At 37.2% G+C, this 19,410-nt stretch overlaps 1 protein-coding gene across 3 annotated transcripts in view; it reads left to right on the top strand.

Moving 5' to 3' along the window:
* The window catches only part of IPO11 (importin 11), a 203,399-nt gene that overhangs the window by 119,177 nt on the left and 64,812 nt on the right, over nt 1–19,410 (top strand). For all 3 annotated transcript variants that reach the window (XM_027519916.1, XM_027519917.1, XM_027519919.1), the window contains exons 25-26: nt 10,331–10,426; nt 11,120–11,233. In XM_027519916.1, coding sequence (XP_027375717.1) covers nt 10,331–10,426; nt 11,120–11,233 — 210 coding nt within the window. The remainder of the gene's footprint in view (nt 1–10,330; nt 10,427–11,119; nt 11,234–19,410) is intronic.

Below are 19,410 nucleotides of genomic sequence, written 5' to 3'. Positions count from 1 at the left end.
TCTTGATTCCAGCTCGTGTTTCTTCCAGTCCAGCGTTTCTCATGATGTACTCTGCATATAAGTTAAATAAACAGGGTGACAATATACAGCCTTGACGTACTCCTTTTCCTATTTGGAACCAGTCTATTGTTCCATGTCCAGTTCTAACTGTTGCTTCCTGACCTGCATACAAATTTCTCAAGAGGCAGTCAGGTGGTTTGGTATTCCCATCTCTTTCAGAATTTTCCACAGTTGATTGTGATCCACACAGTCAAAGGCTTTGGCACAGTCAATAAAGCAGAAGTAGATGTTTTTCTGGAACTCTCTTGCTTTTTCCATGATCCAGCAGATATTGGCAATTTGATCTCTGGTTCCTCTGCCTTTTCTAAAACCAGCTTGAACATCAGGAAGTTCACGGTTCACATATTGCTGAAGCCTGGCTTGGAGAGTTTTGGGCATTACTTTACTAGCGTGTGAGATGAGTGCAATTGTGTGGTAGTTTGAGCATTCTTTGGCATTGCCTTTCTTTGGGATTGGAACGAAAACTGACCTTTTCCAGTCCTGTGGCCACTGCTGAGTTTTCCAAATTTGCTGGCATGTTGAGTGCAGCACTTTCACAGCATCCTCTTTCTGGATTTGGAATAGCTCAACTGGAATTCCACCACCTCCACTAGCTTTGTTCATAGTGATGCTTTCTAAGGCCCACTTGACTTCACATTCCAGGATGTCTGGCTCTAGGTCAGTGATCACACCATCATGATTATCTGGGTCGTGAAGATCTTTTTTGTACAGTTCTTCTGTGTATTCTTGCCATCTCTTCTTAATATTTTCTGCTTCTGTTAGGTCCATACCATTTCTGTCCTTTATTGAGCCCATCTTTGCATGAAATGTTCCTTTGGAATCTCTGATTTTCTTGAAAAGATCTCTAGTCTTTCCCATTCTGTTGTTTTCCTCTATTTCTTTGCACTGATCGTTGAAGAAGGCTTTCTTATCTCTTCTTGCTATTCTTTGGAACTCTGCATTCAGATGTTTATATCTTTCCTTTTCTCCTTTGCTTTTCGCTTCTCTTCTTCTCACAGCTATTTGTATGGCCTCCCCAGTCAGCCATTTTGCTTTTTTGCATTTCTTTTCCATGGGGATGGTCTTGATCCCTGTGTCCTGTACAATGTCACAAACCTCATTCCATAGTTCATCAGGCACTCTATCTATCAGATCTAGGCCCTTAAATCTATTTCTCACTTCCACTGTATAATCATAAGGGATTTGATTTAGGTCATACCTGAATGGTCTAGTGGTTTTCCCTACTTTCTTCAATTTAAGTCTGAATTTGGCAGTAAGGAGTTCATGGTCTGAGCCACAGTCAGCTCCTGGTCTTGTTTTTGCTGACTGTATAGAGCTTCTCCATCTTTGGCTGCAAAGAATATAATCAATCTGATTTCGGTGTTGGCCATCTGGTGATGTCCATGTATAGAGTCTTCTCTTGTGTTGTTGGAAGAGGGTGTTTGTTATGACTAGTGCAAAACTCTATTAGTCTTTGCCCTGCTTCATTCCGTATTCCAAGGCCAAATTTGCCTGTTACTCCAGGTAAATTTATTGACTTCCTACTTTTGCATTCCAGTCCCCTATAATGAAAAGGACATCTTTTTTTGGGTGTTAGTTCTAAAAGGTCTTATAGGTCTTCATAGAACCGTTCAACTTCAGCTTCTTCAGCGTTACTGGTTGGGGCATAGGCTTGGATTACTGTGATATCGAATGGTTTGCCTTGGAAACGAACAGAGATCATTCTGTTGTTTTTGAGATTGCATCCAAGTACTGCATTTCGGACTCTTTTGTTGACCATGATGGCTACTCCATTTCTTCTGAGGGATTCCTTGTCCACAGTAGTAGGTATAATGGTCATCTGAGTTAAATTCACCCATTCCAGTCCATTTGAGTTCGCTGATTCCTAGAATGTCAACATTCACTCTTGCCATCTCTTGTTTGACCACTTCTAATTTGTCTTGATTCAGGGGATCATTAATAATATATAGATTCTTGAATTAAAAATTGCCAGTCTAATAACCTGTGTTTAAGACTATTTTTAACTGTGAGGTACCATTTCACGCCAGTCAGAATGGCTGCTATCCAAAAGTCTACAAGCAATAAATGCGGAAGAGGGTGTGGAGAAAAGGGAACCCTCTTACACTGTTGGTGGGAATGCAAACTAGTACAGCCACTATGGAGAACAGTGTGGAGATTCCTTAAAAAACTGGAAATAGAACTACCTTATGATCCAGCAATCCCACTGCTGGGCATACACACTGAGGAAACCAGAAGGGAAAGAGACACGTGTACCCCAATGTTCATCGCAGCAGTTTATAATAACCAGGACATGGAAGCAACCTAGATGCCCATCAGCAGATGAATGGATAAGAAAGCTGTGGTACATATACACAATGGAGTATTACTCAGCCATTTAAAAGAATACATTTGAATCAGTTCTAATGAGGTGGATGAAACTGGAGCCTATTATACAGAGTGAAGTAAGCCAGAAAGAAAAACACCAGTACAGTATACTAACGCATATATATGGAATTTAGAAAGATGGTAATAATAACCCTGCATACGAGACAGCAAAAGAGACACTGATGTATAGAACAGTCTTTTGGACTCTGTGGGAGAGGGAGAGGGTGGGATGATTTGGGAGAATGGCATTGAAATATGTATAATATCATATATAAAATGAGTCACCAGTCCAGGTTCGATGCACAATACTGGATGCTTGGGGCTGGTGCACTGGGACGACCCAGAGGGATAGTATTCGGAGGGAGGAGGGAAGAGGGTTCAGGATGGGGAACACATGTATACCTGTGGCAGATTCATTTTGATATATGGCAAAACCAATACAATATTGTAAAGTTGAATAAAATAAAATGTAAAAAACAAAAAAGCAAAAACAAACAAACAAAAAGACTATTTTTATATAGCAGTGCTGTAGCTAAACCTCATATTTGATTTGAAATCCTAGAAACTGAATTTAATTATTTATTAAATGGATGTTAGATACCAGACATATACTCATTATCACGAATTATTTGCATTTTTTATACAAAATAATATTTTAGAATAATGGTGCTATTATGCTTGCACTTGAAAGCTGAGATAATGCTCAAAATTTTTGGCATTTTCCTATTCTCAGAGTTCCAATAAAATTACAATAGTTTTTAATATTAACTCATTTTTTCATTTTTTAATATCTCTCAGATACTGTTTCTTAGTAGAGTATGCTATATAACATTTTTAATATATTTTTAACTAAATGTCACTGTTATACTACTTCTGACAGTATCTGAAAGTAGCTTCTTTGTTCTCTGAAGCAGAAAATTAGTATGTTATGAAAACTGGATAGAGAGGCAAGTATGCCTGCTTTAGGAGCAAAAATAGGCTTTATTGTATTCAATGAGTTGGGACAAATTATCTAGATGAATATAATTATATTCTAAAAATACACAAATTTTAATTAGCATTTTTTAAAATTTGAAATTTAATTCTATTGTATACACCAATTTGAGTTTAGAAATTCTCTTTTTTATCATGGTCTTATCAAGCAGTAGTGAGCCACATTGTTTTATTCACTGTGATAAGCCTTATTTAAGATGGCACACATATCTTTAAGGTATAATTTATTCTGTAATAACTACAGCTAATACTAGCATTTACTGTTTACTACACATTTCTGATCCTCACATAAACCTGTGATGATAGCACTGTTCTCTCCACCATTTTAACAGATGAGAAATTACATCACAAAGAAATAAATACCTTGTCCAGGGTCACCCAGCTAGTAAGTATTAGAACTGTGACATAAACATAGGCTTTCTGACTTCAGAATCTGTGCTCTTAATCACTTTGTATGCTGCGTAAGCCTAAATCCAGAAAATGATTTGAGTGTAAGGCACAAACTAAAAGCCTGCATTTTTCACAGGAACTATAAAAATAATCTGTTTCCAAACTGTATAATCGGAAAGGAGGTGGACAGAAACTAAAATTCAGAAGTTATGTATGTAATAACAAAATGCTGATAAAAATAGTAATAGGGGGTTGGATGATAGGATAGGGGGTACTACAGCTTATTTAGCCACAGAGGAATACTGTGCAACCTTAGAAAGAAATGAAGACAACATCTATATACAGTTTCAGAGTGATTTGAGACTATAAGCAAAGAACAGAGTCCAGAGTTTTCCTGTATTTGAAGAGTGCACATAGATAGCAATGGAAAAATAAACCAAATTAATGAAAGTGGTTAAGTGGGGGAAAGAGGGGCAGAGAATGCAAACTGAGAATGCAAACTAAGTCTTTCAGAAAGTACATTTTGTACTTTAGGGGTTGGGGTCATAGAGACGTTTTACATGATTTAAAATAATAAAGTAAAAGCAGTTCTAAAGATTTTTTTAAAAAGGAAACGTTTGAATCTAACTATTACTGTGTTAGTGGCATAAGTCATCTGAGAATATTTCAAGTAACTTTGATACACAGTATTTTATATGTATGTTCCTGGTGAGATATAACGTTAAAACAGAAAGAAACATAAGGAAATTATAAATTGCTTTCAGTATTGTTATCGTTATCAGTAAGATTGGTATTGTTATTTTGAAACCCATGTATGGATATTTTGTACATAACAGTAAGAAGCAGATAAGGTTATTTGAATATCATATTTTTCAATACAAGGGAAGAAGGATGGAACCATAAAATCAAAGAAGTTACATAAAATGCTGTGGATGGTGACTGCAGCCATGAAATTAAAAGACACTTACTCCTTGGAAGAAAAGCTATGCCAAACCTGTGCTGTGCTGTGCTTACTCACTCAGTTGTGTCCGATTCTTTGTGACCCCATGGACTGTAGCCTGCCAGGCTCCTCTGTCCATGAGGATTCTCCAAGCAAGAATACATGGCAACATGGTGGGTTGCCATGCCCTCCTCCAGGGGATCTTCCCAACCCAAGACAGTGTATTAAAAAGCAGAGACGTCACTTTGCTGATAGAGGTTGATATAGTCAAAGCTGTAGTTTTTCCACTAGGCATGTATGGATGTGAGAGTTGGACCATAAAGAAGGCTGAGTGCCGAAGAATTGATACTTAAACTGTGATCCTGGAGAAGACTCTTGAGAGTTCCTTGATAGCTAGGAGATCAAACCAGTAATCCTAAAGGAAATCAACCCTGAATATTCACTGAAAGGACTGACACTGAAGCTGAAGTGCCAATACTTTGGCCACCTGATGCAAAGAGCCAACTTGGAAAAGACTGTGATGCTAGGAAAGATGGAGGGCAGTTGGAGAAGGAGGTTACAGAAGATGAGATGGTTGGATGGCATCACCAACTCAATGGACATGACTTCAAGCAAATTCAGGATGATAGTGAAGGACAGGGAAGTCTGGCATGCTGCAGTCCATGGGGTCGCAAAGAGTCAGACACAACTTAGTGACTGAACAGCAACAACGTAAAATGCTATAATCTTAAACTGGATTTGGTGAATTATTGGTATATGCTTCTCAGGAAGAGAAATACAGATTTCCTAATTCATGTAAGCCAAGACCTAGGAGCAGTGTCAGTCCAGTGACAATGAGCATCTCAGAACCTAGATTAAATACTGCGGTCTATGAATACTGTATCCTGCCGCTGGTTGACTCCAGGGCTCAGGTGGGAGGGGCACAGGATAAACCGGGATGATCTCCTTGTGCCAGAAGGACGAGAAGATGGGATTCTGTCTAAAGAATGCAAGAGTCGACTTGAAGGAGCTCCCACTGACTAGTAAGGGTACAGTTTGAACATGGAAACTAAAATAAGTGCATTAAAACACATGGAACATGTTAAAATCTCTGAGGACATAAGGATTCTGCCCCCCACCCTCCAAGAGGAGTAAGTTACGATTTAAATTCTCTTAATATCTGTAAATTATCTTTTAATAAAACTACCTGTTATTTATTATTGTAGTTGTCTTTAGTATTATTTCCTCTTGGAGATGTTTGGCCATCTAGGTATACATGCATTCTGCTTAAAATATGCAGAGTTGTTTATTACCACTGAAACCACTAGATGCGTTTTTCAAAAATCTTGTTTAGAAGTGAAAGATAGGATTTTGATCATTATGCAAGAACCTTCTTTTCTCACTTTGTTAATAGTCATAATTTGAACTCTATGGTTTTTCAGTCACAGCTGCAATAACTTCCCTGAAAAGTGGAGCCTATGTAGTGTCATGAGTGTGAAAATAATATAAGACCATTCCCATATGGATTATCCCACAAGAAAAATTATCTCAGGTTCACTGTGTCTAAAACAAAGCCTCACTATTATTAATGGCATCACAGTTGTACCCATTGACCATATGTGAAAATGAGTATTCCCAGATTTCTTCGCTTTTGATCAGCTGTTCCAGTTCTTTTCTATATCTAATCAGTTATACTTTCTGAATTTTCTCTTAATTCTGATCCACAGTGCTTGCCTCCAAGTCTGATAATGGCATTTTCCTGTATAATTCTTCAGAAAGGGTCTCATAGTTTCTATGGTTCCTAACCTTTTTGATTGCAAAGACTCTTCCATTTTAGTTCTGAAATAAGTGAATCCTTTATACAACAGTAACTTTACCTCTGTGTATAAAGAAAATGCCTAATGGCAGAGAGCTGGATTGTATTGAATGGTACATTTCAATGAATTTATATATTAAAAGTCTTAATATTTAGCATGTGATTACTTTTCCTTTTCTGCACAAACTTCTATAATGTTTGGAGCTAATAAATTTTTTGGTGTAATTTTTTAAGTGAGCTAAATTGTCTGCAACTTCTCTGTTCCACACGTTCAGACAGATTGACCCATAGGGGTTTATTATTGTACTTCAGTTTTCTTGAAGAAGTCTCTTTCAGAGTCATGCTGACTTCCCCTACCCGTTTCCCCTCCCCAACTTGAAGCTTCTTTTTATTGTTCTTAGTGTTCTGAAATTTTACAATGATGTGCCTTGATGTAAGTTTATTTCAATTAATAGTACCAGGCACTGCTGGGCCCTTTTAGTCTGAAACGTCTCTTTTAGACCCTTTAAAGAAAATACATTGTCTTCTCCTGGGGTGGGGAGTCCCCATTGGTCAGTTGCCCAAATATGCAGACTTGGGAATATCTGGCAATTTTTTCTTAAGTAGACTTCCAACCAGTCTTATTTTTAGTTTTTCCTTTACTCTCCTTTCCAGAGATTTATGGCTCTGCTAATTCCTGTGGTTTTTGATGAGAAGAGGTAGTTCAGTTCAGTTCAGCTCAGTCACTCAGTCGTGTTCGGCTCTTTGCGACCCCATGGACTGAAGCACTCGTTTTCCCTGTCCATCACCAACTCCTGGAGCTTGCTTAAACTCATGTCCATTGAGTCAGTGATGCCATCCAACCATCTCATCCTCTGTCGTCCCCTTTTCCTCCTGCCTTCAATGTTTCCCAGCATCAGGATCTTTTCTAGTGAGTCAGTTCTTCGCATCAAGTAGCCAAAGTATTGAAGCTTCAGCTTTAGCATCAGTCCTTCCAATGAATATTCAGAACTGATTTCCTTTAGGATGCACTGGTTTGATCCTTTTGCAGTCCAAGGGACTCTCAAGAATCTTCCAATACTGTAGTTCAAAAGCATCAATTCTTCGGTGCTCAGCTTTCTTTATGGTCCAACTCTTACATCCCCAATGGTCCAACTCTCACATCCCCAGTGGGCTTCCCTGATGGCTCAGAGGGTAAAGCACCTGCCTGCAATGTGAGAGATGCAGGTTTGATCCCTGGATCGGGAAGATTCCCCTAGAGAAGGAAATGGCAACTCACGCCAGTATTATTGCCTAGAGAATCTCGTGGATGGAGGAGCCTGGTAGGCTACAGTCCATGCTGTCTCAAGGAGTCGGACACAACTGAGTGACTTCACTTTCCTTTTTCTTTTCTCACATCCATACATGACTACTGGAAAAACCATGGCTTTGACTAGATGGACCTTTGTCGGCAAAGTAATGTGTCTGCTTTTTAATATGTTCTCTAGGTTTGTTGTAGCTTTTCTTCCTAGGAGCAAGTGTTTTTTTCTTTTTTTTTAAATTTCATGGTGCACTCACCATCTACAGAGATTTTGGAGCCCAAGAAAATAGTCTGTCACTGTTTCTGTTGTTTCCCCATCTATTTGCCATGAAGTGATGGGACGGGATGCCATGATCTTCGTTTTTCGAATGTAGAGTTTTAAGCCAGCTTTTTCACTCTCCTCAAGAGGCTCCTTAGTACCTCTTCGCTTTCTGCCGTAAGTGTGGTGTCATCTGCATATCTGAGGTTATTGATATTTCTCCTGGCAATCTTGATTCCAGCTTGAGCTTCATCCAGCGCAGCATTTCACATGTGTACTCTGCATATAAGTTAAATAAGCAGGGTGACAATATACAGCCTCTATGTACTCCTTTCCCAGTTTAGAACCAGTCTGTTGTTCCATGTCCATTTGTAACTGTTGCTTCTTGACCTGCATACAGGTTTCTCAGGAGGCAGGTAAGGTGGTCTGGTATTCCCATCTCTTGAAGAATTTGTAGGGAGAAGATAAATTTGATACACATCGAGTTGCTCTTGGCTTTCTGTATTGCAGCCTTAGGTTTCAGCTTTCTCTCATCTGATAAGTCAGTTACTCCTTGAATTTCTTTTTTTTGTACCTTCCAGTATTCATCTCTCATTCCTTTTGTCCTTTTACAATTATTCCTCCTCCCTTTAAAATCTTCCTACTCTAATTTTAGTGGGGTTTTAGGAAGGTAAAGGGGGTCCAGCAGTCAGCAGATGGCCTTACTTTCCATTCCTGGATAAAATTTCTAGTGACATCTACCTCTGGGTAGCTTATTTACACCTTTCCCCCTCTTTATTCTGAGTCTGATTTTTTTGACAAAACTTACTGAGGTCAGATTTAATTATGTTATGAATCTCATCATTTCCTGTGGCTTTTAATCATAAACTGTGATATCTTTTTTTTTTTTTCCCCAGTATCTCTTAGTAGACAGCATAGTGTTCGGCCCACAGTAAAAGTTTTTGTATTTTTAAAGTTTTCGACATTCCGTTTGTCTCATGGACAAAAAAAAATCTTGTCATTCATTGTATTATTTGCTTACCTTGAGAATGTTTTGAAATGCACAAGGTGTATTTGGTTGTCACTGTATTGGGAGCATACAATTGGTACATAATGAGCAGAGATCAGAGATGCTTAAAACCCTTTGATAGGTGGAATATTCCTGCAGAGTAAATACTTGTCCCACGGGGAATGCCAGTAGTCAGTCCTGAGAACCATTGCTGGACGCTCTTCAGGGAAGCCCACCTCTCTGCCTTGAGATTGGCACTTGCCTGCAACCCTCTCAGATGGTGCCTTTATTCATTCTTACCCCTCAGGCAGTGGGACCAGAAGGGTGGGCATTTCTTATTGATCCTCACTGCTGCTTTCTGACCACTGCCTTCCTCACTCCCTGCACCCCAACTCCTGCCCGGCAAAACAGAAATCCCAGCCCCGTTTGAATTTCATGCTGTATTTGTTTTAGAAGGAACCCATCTCACTCGTATAAAAGAACTTTATGTTTTAAATTATCGCATGTCACAATCAGTGTGCATGCTTAATAATCTGTATGATTGTATTATAAATACAATAAGATTATTTCTCATTTAATAAATACCTAGTTTATATGCATTCGTTTTCCATCCAGTTGACTGATAAATTAAAAGTGCAGGTTTCAGGGCACCCAAAGCCGGTGCTCTGTGATAAGCTGGAAGGATAGGGTGGGGAGGGAGGTGCAAGGGGGGTTCAGGATGGAGGGGACACATGTTTACCTATGGCCGATTTATACTGATGTATGGCGAAAACCATCACAATATTGTGAAGTAATTTTCCTCCAATTAAAATAAGTAAATAAAATTTTTAAATGTAGGCTTCGTTTTGTATAGAGAGTATAGTTGTTACTAATTTCACTTTTCACTATTAGAATACTTTTAAAATGCCTTTTGCCTCTATAAGACCATAAATTTTAAACAAATACGAGACGTTAAGCAAGTATCATTAAACATTTTGTAAGGGTTGTTTGTTTAAAATGCAAAGATAAGAAGTACAGTTATCAGAATGTGATTAATTATAATTCTATGTGAACTATATAGCTGTGTCTAAATATTATATCCTTAAAATTGAATTGTAATTTTTAATGGACTATCTTATAGAAGTGTGTCTAGTGTCAGGATAATGAATATTTCATGTGTTTGTATGTATGTGTATTTAATATATTGTTTTCTTTACCTGTGTTTTGTATAAAGCATTGACTTGAATTACTAAGCATTACCATTGTGTCATTTTGGTTTTTAGGTTGTGGAAAATGCCCTTAAGGTGAACCCAGTATTAGGTCCGCAAATGTTTCAACCAATTCTACCCTGTATTTTCAGAGGTATTATAGAAGGGGAGGTAAGATTTTTCTTAATCTTCTAATGTTAATGCTAGATTCTAGGGTTCTATTTTACTTATTCTTTGGAAAATTACTTCTTATTCATTGTTAGATACAAAAAGGACTTACTGTTTGATTATTTTGCAGTAAATTACCTCAATTTCAGGGTAGTTATACAGCTTTGCTATTTCTGTCTCTACATAGGAAAGTATGAATTTCCTTTGCTATCTCATGTCTTTCACTCATACGCATGTGTGTTCATACACAAATATGTTAAGCATAGGAACGGGAAAAATAGTGCTAGTTTTGTTACATAAAACTAGGTAATGTATGAAATATATGAAAATACTGGTTTTCTTCTAACTTAAGCTCTTTAATAGACTCTAAATATATATGTTAGGAGCTTTTAAAGTAATATAAATGTGTAAGTATGCCATTGATAAATATTCTTTCTTTGTTCCTCTCTTTATTATATACATACATATATAATCCATAAAAATATGTACATAATATGTATATATTACCTTGTGAGACATATATATTTAGTAAGTTAGTTAGAACTCAACAATATTGGCAGTTCATTCTAAAGAAGCAGTATAAAGAAGAATATTATTTCATATCCCTGTTGATTGTTACTTTGTCAATGATTATTTATTATTGTTTATACTTGTACCATAACACAGTTTTAAATATGCTGTATTTTAATTGCACAGAGATATCCTGTAGTAATGTCAACATATCTTGGAGTTATGGGTCGAGTCCTGCTACAAAACACTAGTTTTTTTTCTTCACTTCTTAATGAGATGGCACATAAATTTAATCAAGAGGTAAGAATTTATGTACTTAAATTAAAGAAAATCTTTATCCAAATAAAGTTTCGAAAAAATTTGGTGAAATAATGAGTCTATAAAAAAAACCTTGAAGTATTTAAATTTTATTTTTTTATTGCCTGAATCAAATTTTATTATTATGTTCAAGAATACAAAATGAAGTCATACATAGTTGAATCATTCATGGAATTGCTTTCAACAAGCATGATCTTGAAATAAGTATTTTTGTTATTTTAAATCTTTAATAACCTATGCCATACGATAATTTGGGAAAAAGAAGAAAGAGGAATCTGTGAGTGGCAATTTGAAACTTAAATGTTGTTATCTCTCAAAATAGACAATGTTATTCTACTTAAGTATAGGATAGAATTTTGATTTGTTTATGGTTGTAGTTTTTGTTACCTCATACATAAAATGAAGGAAAAGGCAATGGCACCCCACTCCAGTACTTATGCCTGGGAAATCCCATGGACGGAGGAGCCTGGTAGGCTGCAGTCCATGGGGTTGCTAGAGTCGGACACGACTGAGCGACTTCACTTTCACTTTTCACTTTCATGCATTGGAGAAGGAAATGGCAGCCCACTCCAGTGTTCTTGCCTGGAGAATCCTAGGGACGGGGAAGCCTGGTGGGCTGCCGTCTCTGGGGTCGCACAGAGTCGGACACGACTGAAGCGACTTAGCAGCAGACATAAAATGAAACAGGACTACTTTACATACAGTCATGTACTACCTTTGTTTCATTTCTTTAATGAACTTGTTCTTAATGTCACGCTGTGTTTCTGTCATCATTACTATAGGAAATGACCTTTTCAGCAAAGTTTATTAAAAACATACTAAATTGAAACCAATCACCTGAGTAAGTTTGGAGTAGGTTCTTCAATGAGTTGGTTACTTGAGACTACATATATTATAGTAAAATATGATTTTTATGTCTTAAGTGATTAATCTGTTAAGGTTTATAAAATGTAGAAGGTAGAATGTACTTGACTGATATCTCTAGAATGGAGGGGCAATTTGTGAAAAATTTAGGTTTGTGGCTGAAACAGATATTTCCGTTTCCACTTTTAATGAAAATCCAGAGTAAGGAAGTGCAAATTGTAGAATGTATGTTAGTTTTTACAGAATTAGACTAACCTAATTAGAGAACCTAGACTTCACTTTGATGAATAGACAGGTCAGATTTTTCATTAGCTTCATTAAATTTAGCTGTGATGGAATAATGTTAAAAGTTTAGAGTGTGTTCAGTTGAGTTCAGCAAAATCTGTTGAGTGATCTTAGTAATAACTATACATTTTTTGTATTATTTTAAATCCTCACAACAACCCAAGGAGGTAATAATATTTTTATGTCTATCTCACACCTGAGAAAGTTGCGACTTGGAGAGATTTGGTGACTTGGTCACGTTTCCAAAGCTAGTAAGTGATGGAATTGATATGCACACCCCAGTAACCTCACTTCATCTCAGTGACCACGTTCTGCTGCCTCCTGTACATCCTGAAATAGGCACTTCTCCACTGTATACTGGAGACACTTGGTTTGACAAGCTTGATTTTTAAAGGGAGAGAGTACTTAACAGGCCATTTTGTAATGTTATTATAAGTCCTATGTTAGAACTATGTCCAGTATGCTGTGGGAAGTGAAAAGATACTGTTAAATTTTTTCCCTAGTGTTTTTTTTTCCTTCTGATAAGATACACATAGCATAAAATTTACCATCTTACCTATTTTCAAGTATGCAGGTCAGTGGTATTTAACATAATAATGTACAATCTTCACCACCATCCATCTCCATAACTCTTTCAGACTTATAAAACTTGAACCTCTGTACTCATAAAACAATAACTTCTCGTTACCCTCTCCCTGTAGCCCCTGGAAACACCATGCTACTTTTTATGTCTATGATTTTTGACTACTCTAAATACCTTATACAAGTGGAATCTTAAAATATTTGTCTTTTCGTGACTAACATATCACTTTAAGCCTAATATTCTGAAAGTTCATGGTGTGTGCATGCTTAGTCATGTCTGACTCTTTGCCACCCCATGGACTGTAGCCCTCCAGGCTCCTCTGTCTGTGGGATTCTCCAGCCAAGAATATTGGAATGGGTTGCCATTTCCTTCTCCAGAGATCTGAATGTTCATAGTATTGTAGAGTATGTCAGAATTCCTTTCCTTTTTAAGGCTGAGTAATATTCCATGGTGTGTGTGTGTGTGTGTGTATAATGTTATTATAAGATAATGGCTATACTTCCCTGTGTTATACAGTATGTGCTGTTGTTTATCTCTGACACATTTTGAGTTGAATTTTGTATATGGTATGAGGTAAGGATCCAGCTTCATTATTTTGCATATGGTTATTCACTTTTTACAGTGCCATTTATTGAAAAGATTGTCCTTTCCTCATTGAATGATCTTGGCACTCTTGTCAAAAATCGTTCAATCATTTATGCAAGGGTTTATTTCTGGGCTGTCTATTCTATTCCATCGATCTATATGACTACTTTTGTCAAAAATATTTTGACTTTTGTCAAAAATATCACATAATTTTGATTACTAAACCTTTGTAATGCATGTTGAAATTCAAAAGTGTGAGTCCTGTGGCTTTTTTCATCTTTTCAGAGATGATTTTGTCTATCCAGGATCCTTTGAGATTCTTAATGAACTTTAGGATGGCCTTTTCTGTTTCTACAAAGAAAAGATATCATTGAGATTTTGATAGAGATTGCATTGAAACTGTAGATTGCTTTGAGGAGCCGTTGTTTAGTCGCTCAGTCATGTCCGACTATTCGTGACCCCATGGACTGCAGCACGCCAGGCTTCCCTGTCCTTCACTGTCCCTGGAGTTTGATCAAACTCGTGTCCTTTGAGTCAGTGATGCTATCCAACCATTTTGTCCTCTGATGCCCCCTTCTCCTCCTACCTTCAATCTTTCCCAGCATCAGGGTCTTTTCCAATGAGTTGGCTCTTTGCATCAGGTGGCCAGTGTATTTGAGCTTCAACTTCAGCATCAGTCCTTTCAGTGAATATTCAGGACTGATTTCCTTTAGGATTGCTGGTTGGATCTCCTTGCAGTCCAAGGGACTCTCAAGAGTCTTCTCCACCACCACAGTTCAAAAGCATCAATTCTTCGGCGCTCAGCTTTCTTTATGATCCAACTCTCACATCCATACATGACTATTGGGAAAACCATAGCTTCGACTAGACGGACCATTGTTGACAAAGTAATGTCTCTGCTTTTTAATATGCTGTCTAGGTTTGTTGTAGCTTTTTTCTAAGGAGCAAGCATCGTTTTATTTCATGGCTGCAGTCACCATCCACAGTGATTTTGGAGCCCAAGAAAATAAAGTCTGTCACTGTTTCCATTGTTTCCCCATCTATTTGCCATGAAGTGATGGGACGGGATGCCATGATCTTCGTTTTTTGAGTGTCGAGTTTTAAGCCAGCTTTTTCACTCTCCTCTTTCACCTTCATCAAGAGGCTCTTTAATTCTTCTTTGCTTTCTGCCATAAGTGTGGTGTCTTCTGCATATTGGAAGTTATTGATATTTCTCCTGGCAATCTTGATTCCAGCTTGAGCTTCATGCAGCCCAACATTTCTCGTGATGTACTCTGCATATAAGTTAAATAAGCAGGGTGACAATATACAGCCTCAATGCACTCCTTTCCAATCTTGAACCAGTCCATTGTTCCATGTCTGGCCTACCTGTTGCTTCTTAACTTGCATATGGGTTTCTCAGGAGGCATGTAAGATGGTCTGGTATTCCCATCTTTTTCAGAATTTTCCACAGTTTGTTGTGATCTACACAGTCAAAGGCTGTAGCTTAGTCAATGAAGCAGATGTTTTTTCTGGAATTCTCTTGCTTTTTCTATGATCCAGTAGATGTATTGACATTTCTTAATATTGTCTTGGAATCCATGAATGTGGGATATGTTTTTATTTATTAATTTCTTAATAGGAAATGTTTAGTATTTTTTGTTATATGTCTTTCACCTCCTTGGTTAATTCCTAAGCATTTTATTCTTTTTGATGGTAATATAAATGGAATTGTTTTCATACTATCTTTGTTAGATTGGTCACTGTTTATGTATAGAAATGCAACTGACTTTTGTTTGTTGACTTCATATTTTTTAATTTTATTTTATTTTTAAACTTTACAATATGTATTAGTTTTGCCAAATATCAAAATGAATCTGCCACAGGTATACCTGTGTTCCCCATCCTGAACCCTCCTCCCTCCTCCCTCCCCATACCTTCCCTCTGGGTCGTCCCAGTGCACCAGCCCCAAGCATCCAGTATCGTGCATCGAACCTGGACTGGCGACTCGTTTCATACATGATATTATACATGTTTCAATGCCATTCTCCCAAATCTCCCCACCCTCTCCCTCTCCCACAGAGTTCCATAAGACTGATCTATACATCAGTGTCTCTCTTGCTGTCTCGTACACAGGGTTATTGTTACCATCTTTCTAAATTCCATATATATGCGTTAGTATACTGTATTGGTGTTTTTCTTTCTGGCTTACTTCACTCTGTATAATAGGTTCCAGTTTCATCCATCTCATTAGAACTGATTCAAATGTATTCTTTTTAATGGCTGAGTAATATTCCATTGTGTATATGTACCACAGCTTTCTTATCCATTCATCTGCTGATGGATATCTAGGTTGCTTCCATGTCCTGGCTATTATAAACAGTGCTGCAATGAACATTGGGGTACACGTGTGTTGACTTCATACTTTGCTACTTTGCTGAATTTATATATTCTCAGTTTTTTTGGTGGTATCTTTGGGACTTTGTGTATATAAGAACATATCATACACAAAACATAATAATTTTGCTTCTTCCTTTGCAGTTTTGATGCTTTTTATTTCTTTTGCTTGTCTATTTGTTCTGGCTAGAACATCCAATACTGTGTTGAATAGAAGTGGTAAAATTTGGCATCCTTGCCTTGTTCTTGGCAAAATAGAAATAATGACCTGTGGCAGGTGCTGGTGCTGCTTCAGCTTGTTGACAGTATGAAGGATTGGAGAGAGATGTTATAGGGTCAGACTTACTTCTGTCACTGTAGTAAGAGCACTGGCTTTTCATGGGACACTTATTTTTTTTCACTTTTCAATGTGAAGAAAAAATGTTTTTCACAAAGAATTGGCCAAAAATTGTCAAGCCATCATGTTTTGAGTCTAGAGACTATGTGAATGAAAGAGAATGTAATATTACTGTCGTTCAAATGGCTACTGTTGATTGTGAGCCGTTTTAAAGGACATCAGAATTAAATAGGACTAGGACTGATGCTCAGAGAAGGCAATGGCACCCTACTCCAGTACTCTTGCTTGGAAAATCCCACAGATGGAGGAGCCTGGTAGGCTGCAGTCCATGGGGTCGTGAAGAGTCGGACACGACTGAGTGACTTCCCTTTCACTTTTCACTTTCATGCATTGAAGAAGGAAATGGCAACCCACTCCAGTGTTCTTGCCTGGAGAATCCCAGGGCTGCCGTCTCTGGGGTCGCACAGAGTCGGACACGACTGAAGTGACTTAGCAGCAGCAGCAGCAGGATTGATGGTAAAGCTGAAACTCCAGTACTTTGGCCACCTCATGAAAAGAGTTGACTCATTGGAAAAGATTCTGATGCTGGGAGGGATTGGGGCAGGAGGAGAAGGCGACGACAGAGGATGAGATGGCTGGATGGCATCACCAACTCGATGGACATGAGTTTCGGTGAACTCTGTGAGTAGGTGATGGACAGGGAGGCCAGGCATGCTGCAATTCATGGGGTCGCAAAGAGTCGGACACGACTGAGCGACTGAACTGAACTGAACTGAGGAAAATGAGTTCCAGTAAATCCAGATAGCTTTGAACAAGCAAAGATGTTGCAGAAGGGTTTGTCTCGTCTAAACATTTGAAAACAGTTGTCAGATAGTAGAGAAAACCAAGTTAATTAGGAGTGATTTTATATTTTTAGGTAAGAAGTTGGGTTCATTGTAGTGCACCTGCTTAGTCCATCTCTAAGCATTTGCTAATCAAAGTCTTTCAGAGTTGTTTTCTGTCTTGAATGAAGAATACTTTTTAGACTAAAACCTAATTCAGTTTAGAGCCTAGAGTATTGAAGAATGGTGCTTTTGGTGTAGGGAAATTTGCTAGAAAATGATGGTATTTGTAGGCCCCTTTTCTCTTTAGACTTCCTTTTTCTTCCAAGGGATAGCATCTTTCTTCTTGTAAACACTTGTGGAATTCAGGATTGGGGGAAGGGCTTTGGGGATTATGGTTTTTTTTACCACTCAGCATCTTGATTTTCATTTAGATCATGTAATTTTAATTTGTTTCTCACCTTGTCTTCCCCCTGTTCTTGATGCCTGAGTTGGGACTTCTCAGAATTTATTTTTGCAGATACTGAATCTTTGTACTCCCATAGGAGTGGGGGTGGTGATCTGGAAGTTTCTAATTGTTCCTTATACAGATTCTCAGCTAGTTTTCCTGTATTTGAGCTCTATGCCTCTGTCTTCTTTGTGGCTTGATAATTGCAAGATTCTGAGAAACAAGTCTGTTTGCATTAGACTGTTTTTCCCCTGGCAAGCAGTTTGTTTCCAGGCTTTTTTGTTCTGCTAAGTCACTTACTAAGCACTCTTTCATACACTTGGCCATCTTCTGAGAAGTTGTTGCCTTCTTTACCAGTTGTAGTTTCTTCTCTTTTATAGACCATGTGGGGTTATTTGTTTGCTTTTTATATTTATTTACTCTCATTTTAGTGGAATTTCAGAGGGAGTGAGCAAATGTTCAGTGCTAAACTAAAATTGTTTTCACAGTGTCAGTATGCTTCTAGGGTAAATAACTTTTTTCCAAAGATTCAGTAAGTTATTTGTAGCTGAGTAATTGGAATAATATCTGTTTATCTTTCTACAAAACTGAGACTGAACTATACCTTGAGTATTTCGTTGTTTTCTAGAAATGTTATCATCTTACTCTTTCTGGCAATACCCTTTAATTTAGACTTTGTAAATTTGGGGGGAGGAGTGAAATATTTTGATAACATACTTCAATTCTATAAATTTTTCATCTTAAGGAGATGACTTTCTTCAAGACCTGCCACTTAGATTATTTTCCCCTTAATCTGTTTTAAGTGTTTGACTTGAAATAACACATATCTTTCTGATTCTGCAGAGATTGAAGATACTTTTTTATTTCCACAAGATGAATGATTTTTCATGAAATCTTATGTAAAAATGACATTTTATTGCTTGAATAGCAGCTGCTATGAAGGTTAGATTAAGAAGACAACATTTAAAAAAGATCACTATTTGCATAAACATTTTATTCTGTTCCTACAGGGAATATAATTATATAAAACTACTTAATTCTTACAGAAAGCATAAGTCATATTCTTTAAAGTTATAAAAGCGATAGAACCAGTCAGAAATAATTTTTTTCTTTCTACAATGGGTATTTATTTAATTGTGGTATCTTTAGCATGACCTGCCAGGGTAGATTCTGGCATATGTTATCAAAGTAGAGAAATCTCATCATCTTTTTATTATGCTGCTTAAGAAATACTTTAATTTTAGAAATTAATAGTTCTCTGCAATACTGCAGAATTTGTTTGCCTCATGATTCACTATAAGTAGTCATCAACATTTGTTACAGTTGTCTTATTTCTGTTTTTATTATGTGCTATTGTTATAATAGAGCAAATAAGTGTAAGTTATAAATAGTATTAGACCATAGAGATGTCTGTCTCTGCTGATTACATCTTCATTTCAACCACATGTTACTCTAGTTTTACTTGTATATATTAGATTTTAGTAACTTGATACTTTCTTTTGTATGGTTATGCTTTGTTTTTAAAATCTTGCTTACTTGATATTAATTGCAGTAAATCTGTAAAGCATCTGAGCCATTCGTTTCCAAATTAAGTGAACATTGAAGACACATGGTATAAATCAGCAGTTACTAGACTGTATTGCTTCATGGTGCCCTTAATGTGTTAGTAACATTTTCACAATGCCTCTAGAGTAAATATCTAACTGTTCTTTTGATTACGTAATCCAAACAACTTAATTTGTATTCATGTCCTTATAACTTTGTATCTATTGAAAATTATACACAAATACTCTCTATTTCCTTCTTAAATAGCCGCAGTTACTGATTAGTGGAATGTGAATGGCCATTGGGCACTACCAA

Source organism: Bos indicus x Bos taurus, chromosome 20 (genome assembly GCF_003369695.1).
Source record: "Bos indicus x Bos taurus breed Angus x Brahman F1 hybrid chromosome 20, Bos_hybrid_MaternalHap_v2.0, whole genome shotgun sequence".
In the NCBI taxonomy this organism is placed as follows: domain Eukaryota; kingdom Metazoa; phylum Chordata; class Mammalia; order Artiodactyla; family Bovidae; genus Bos; species Bos indicus x Bos taurus.
Note: the sequence above shows the minus strand (reverse complement) of the source record. Positions and strands in the feature narration are given on the sequence as shown.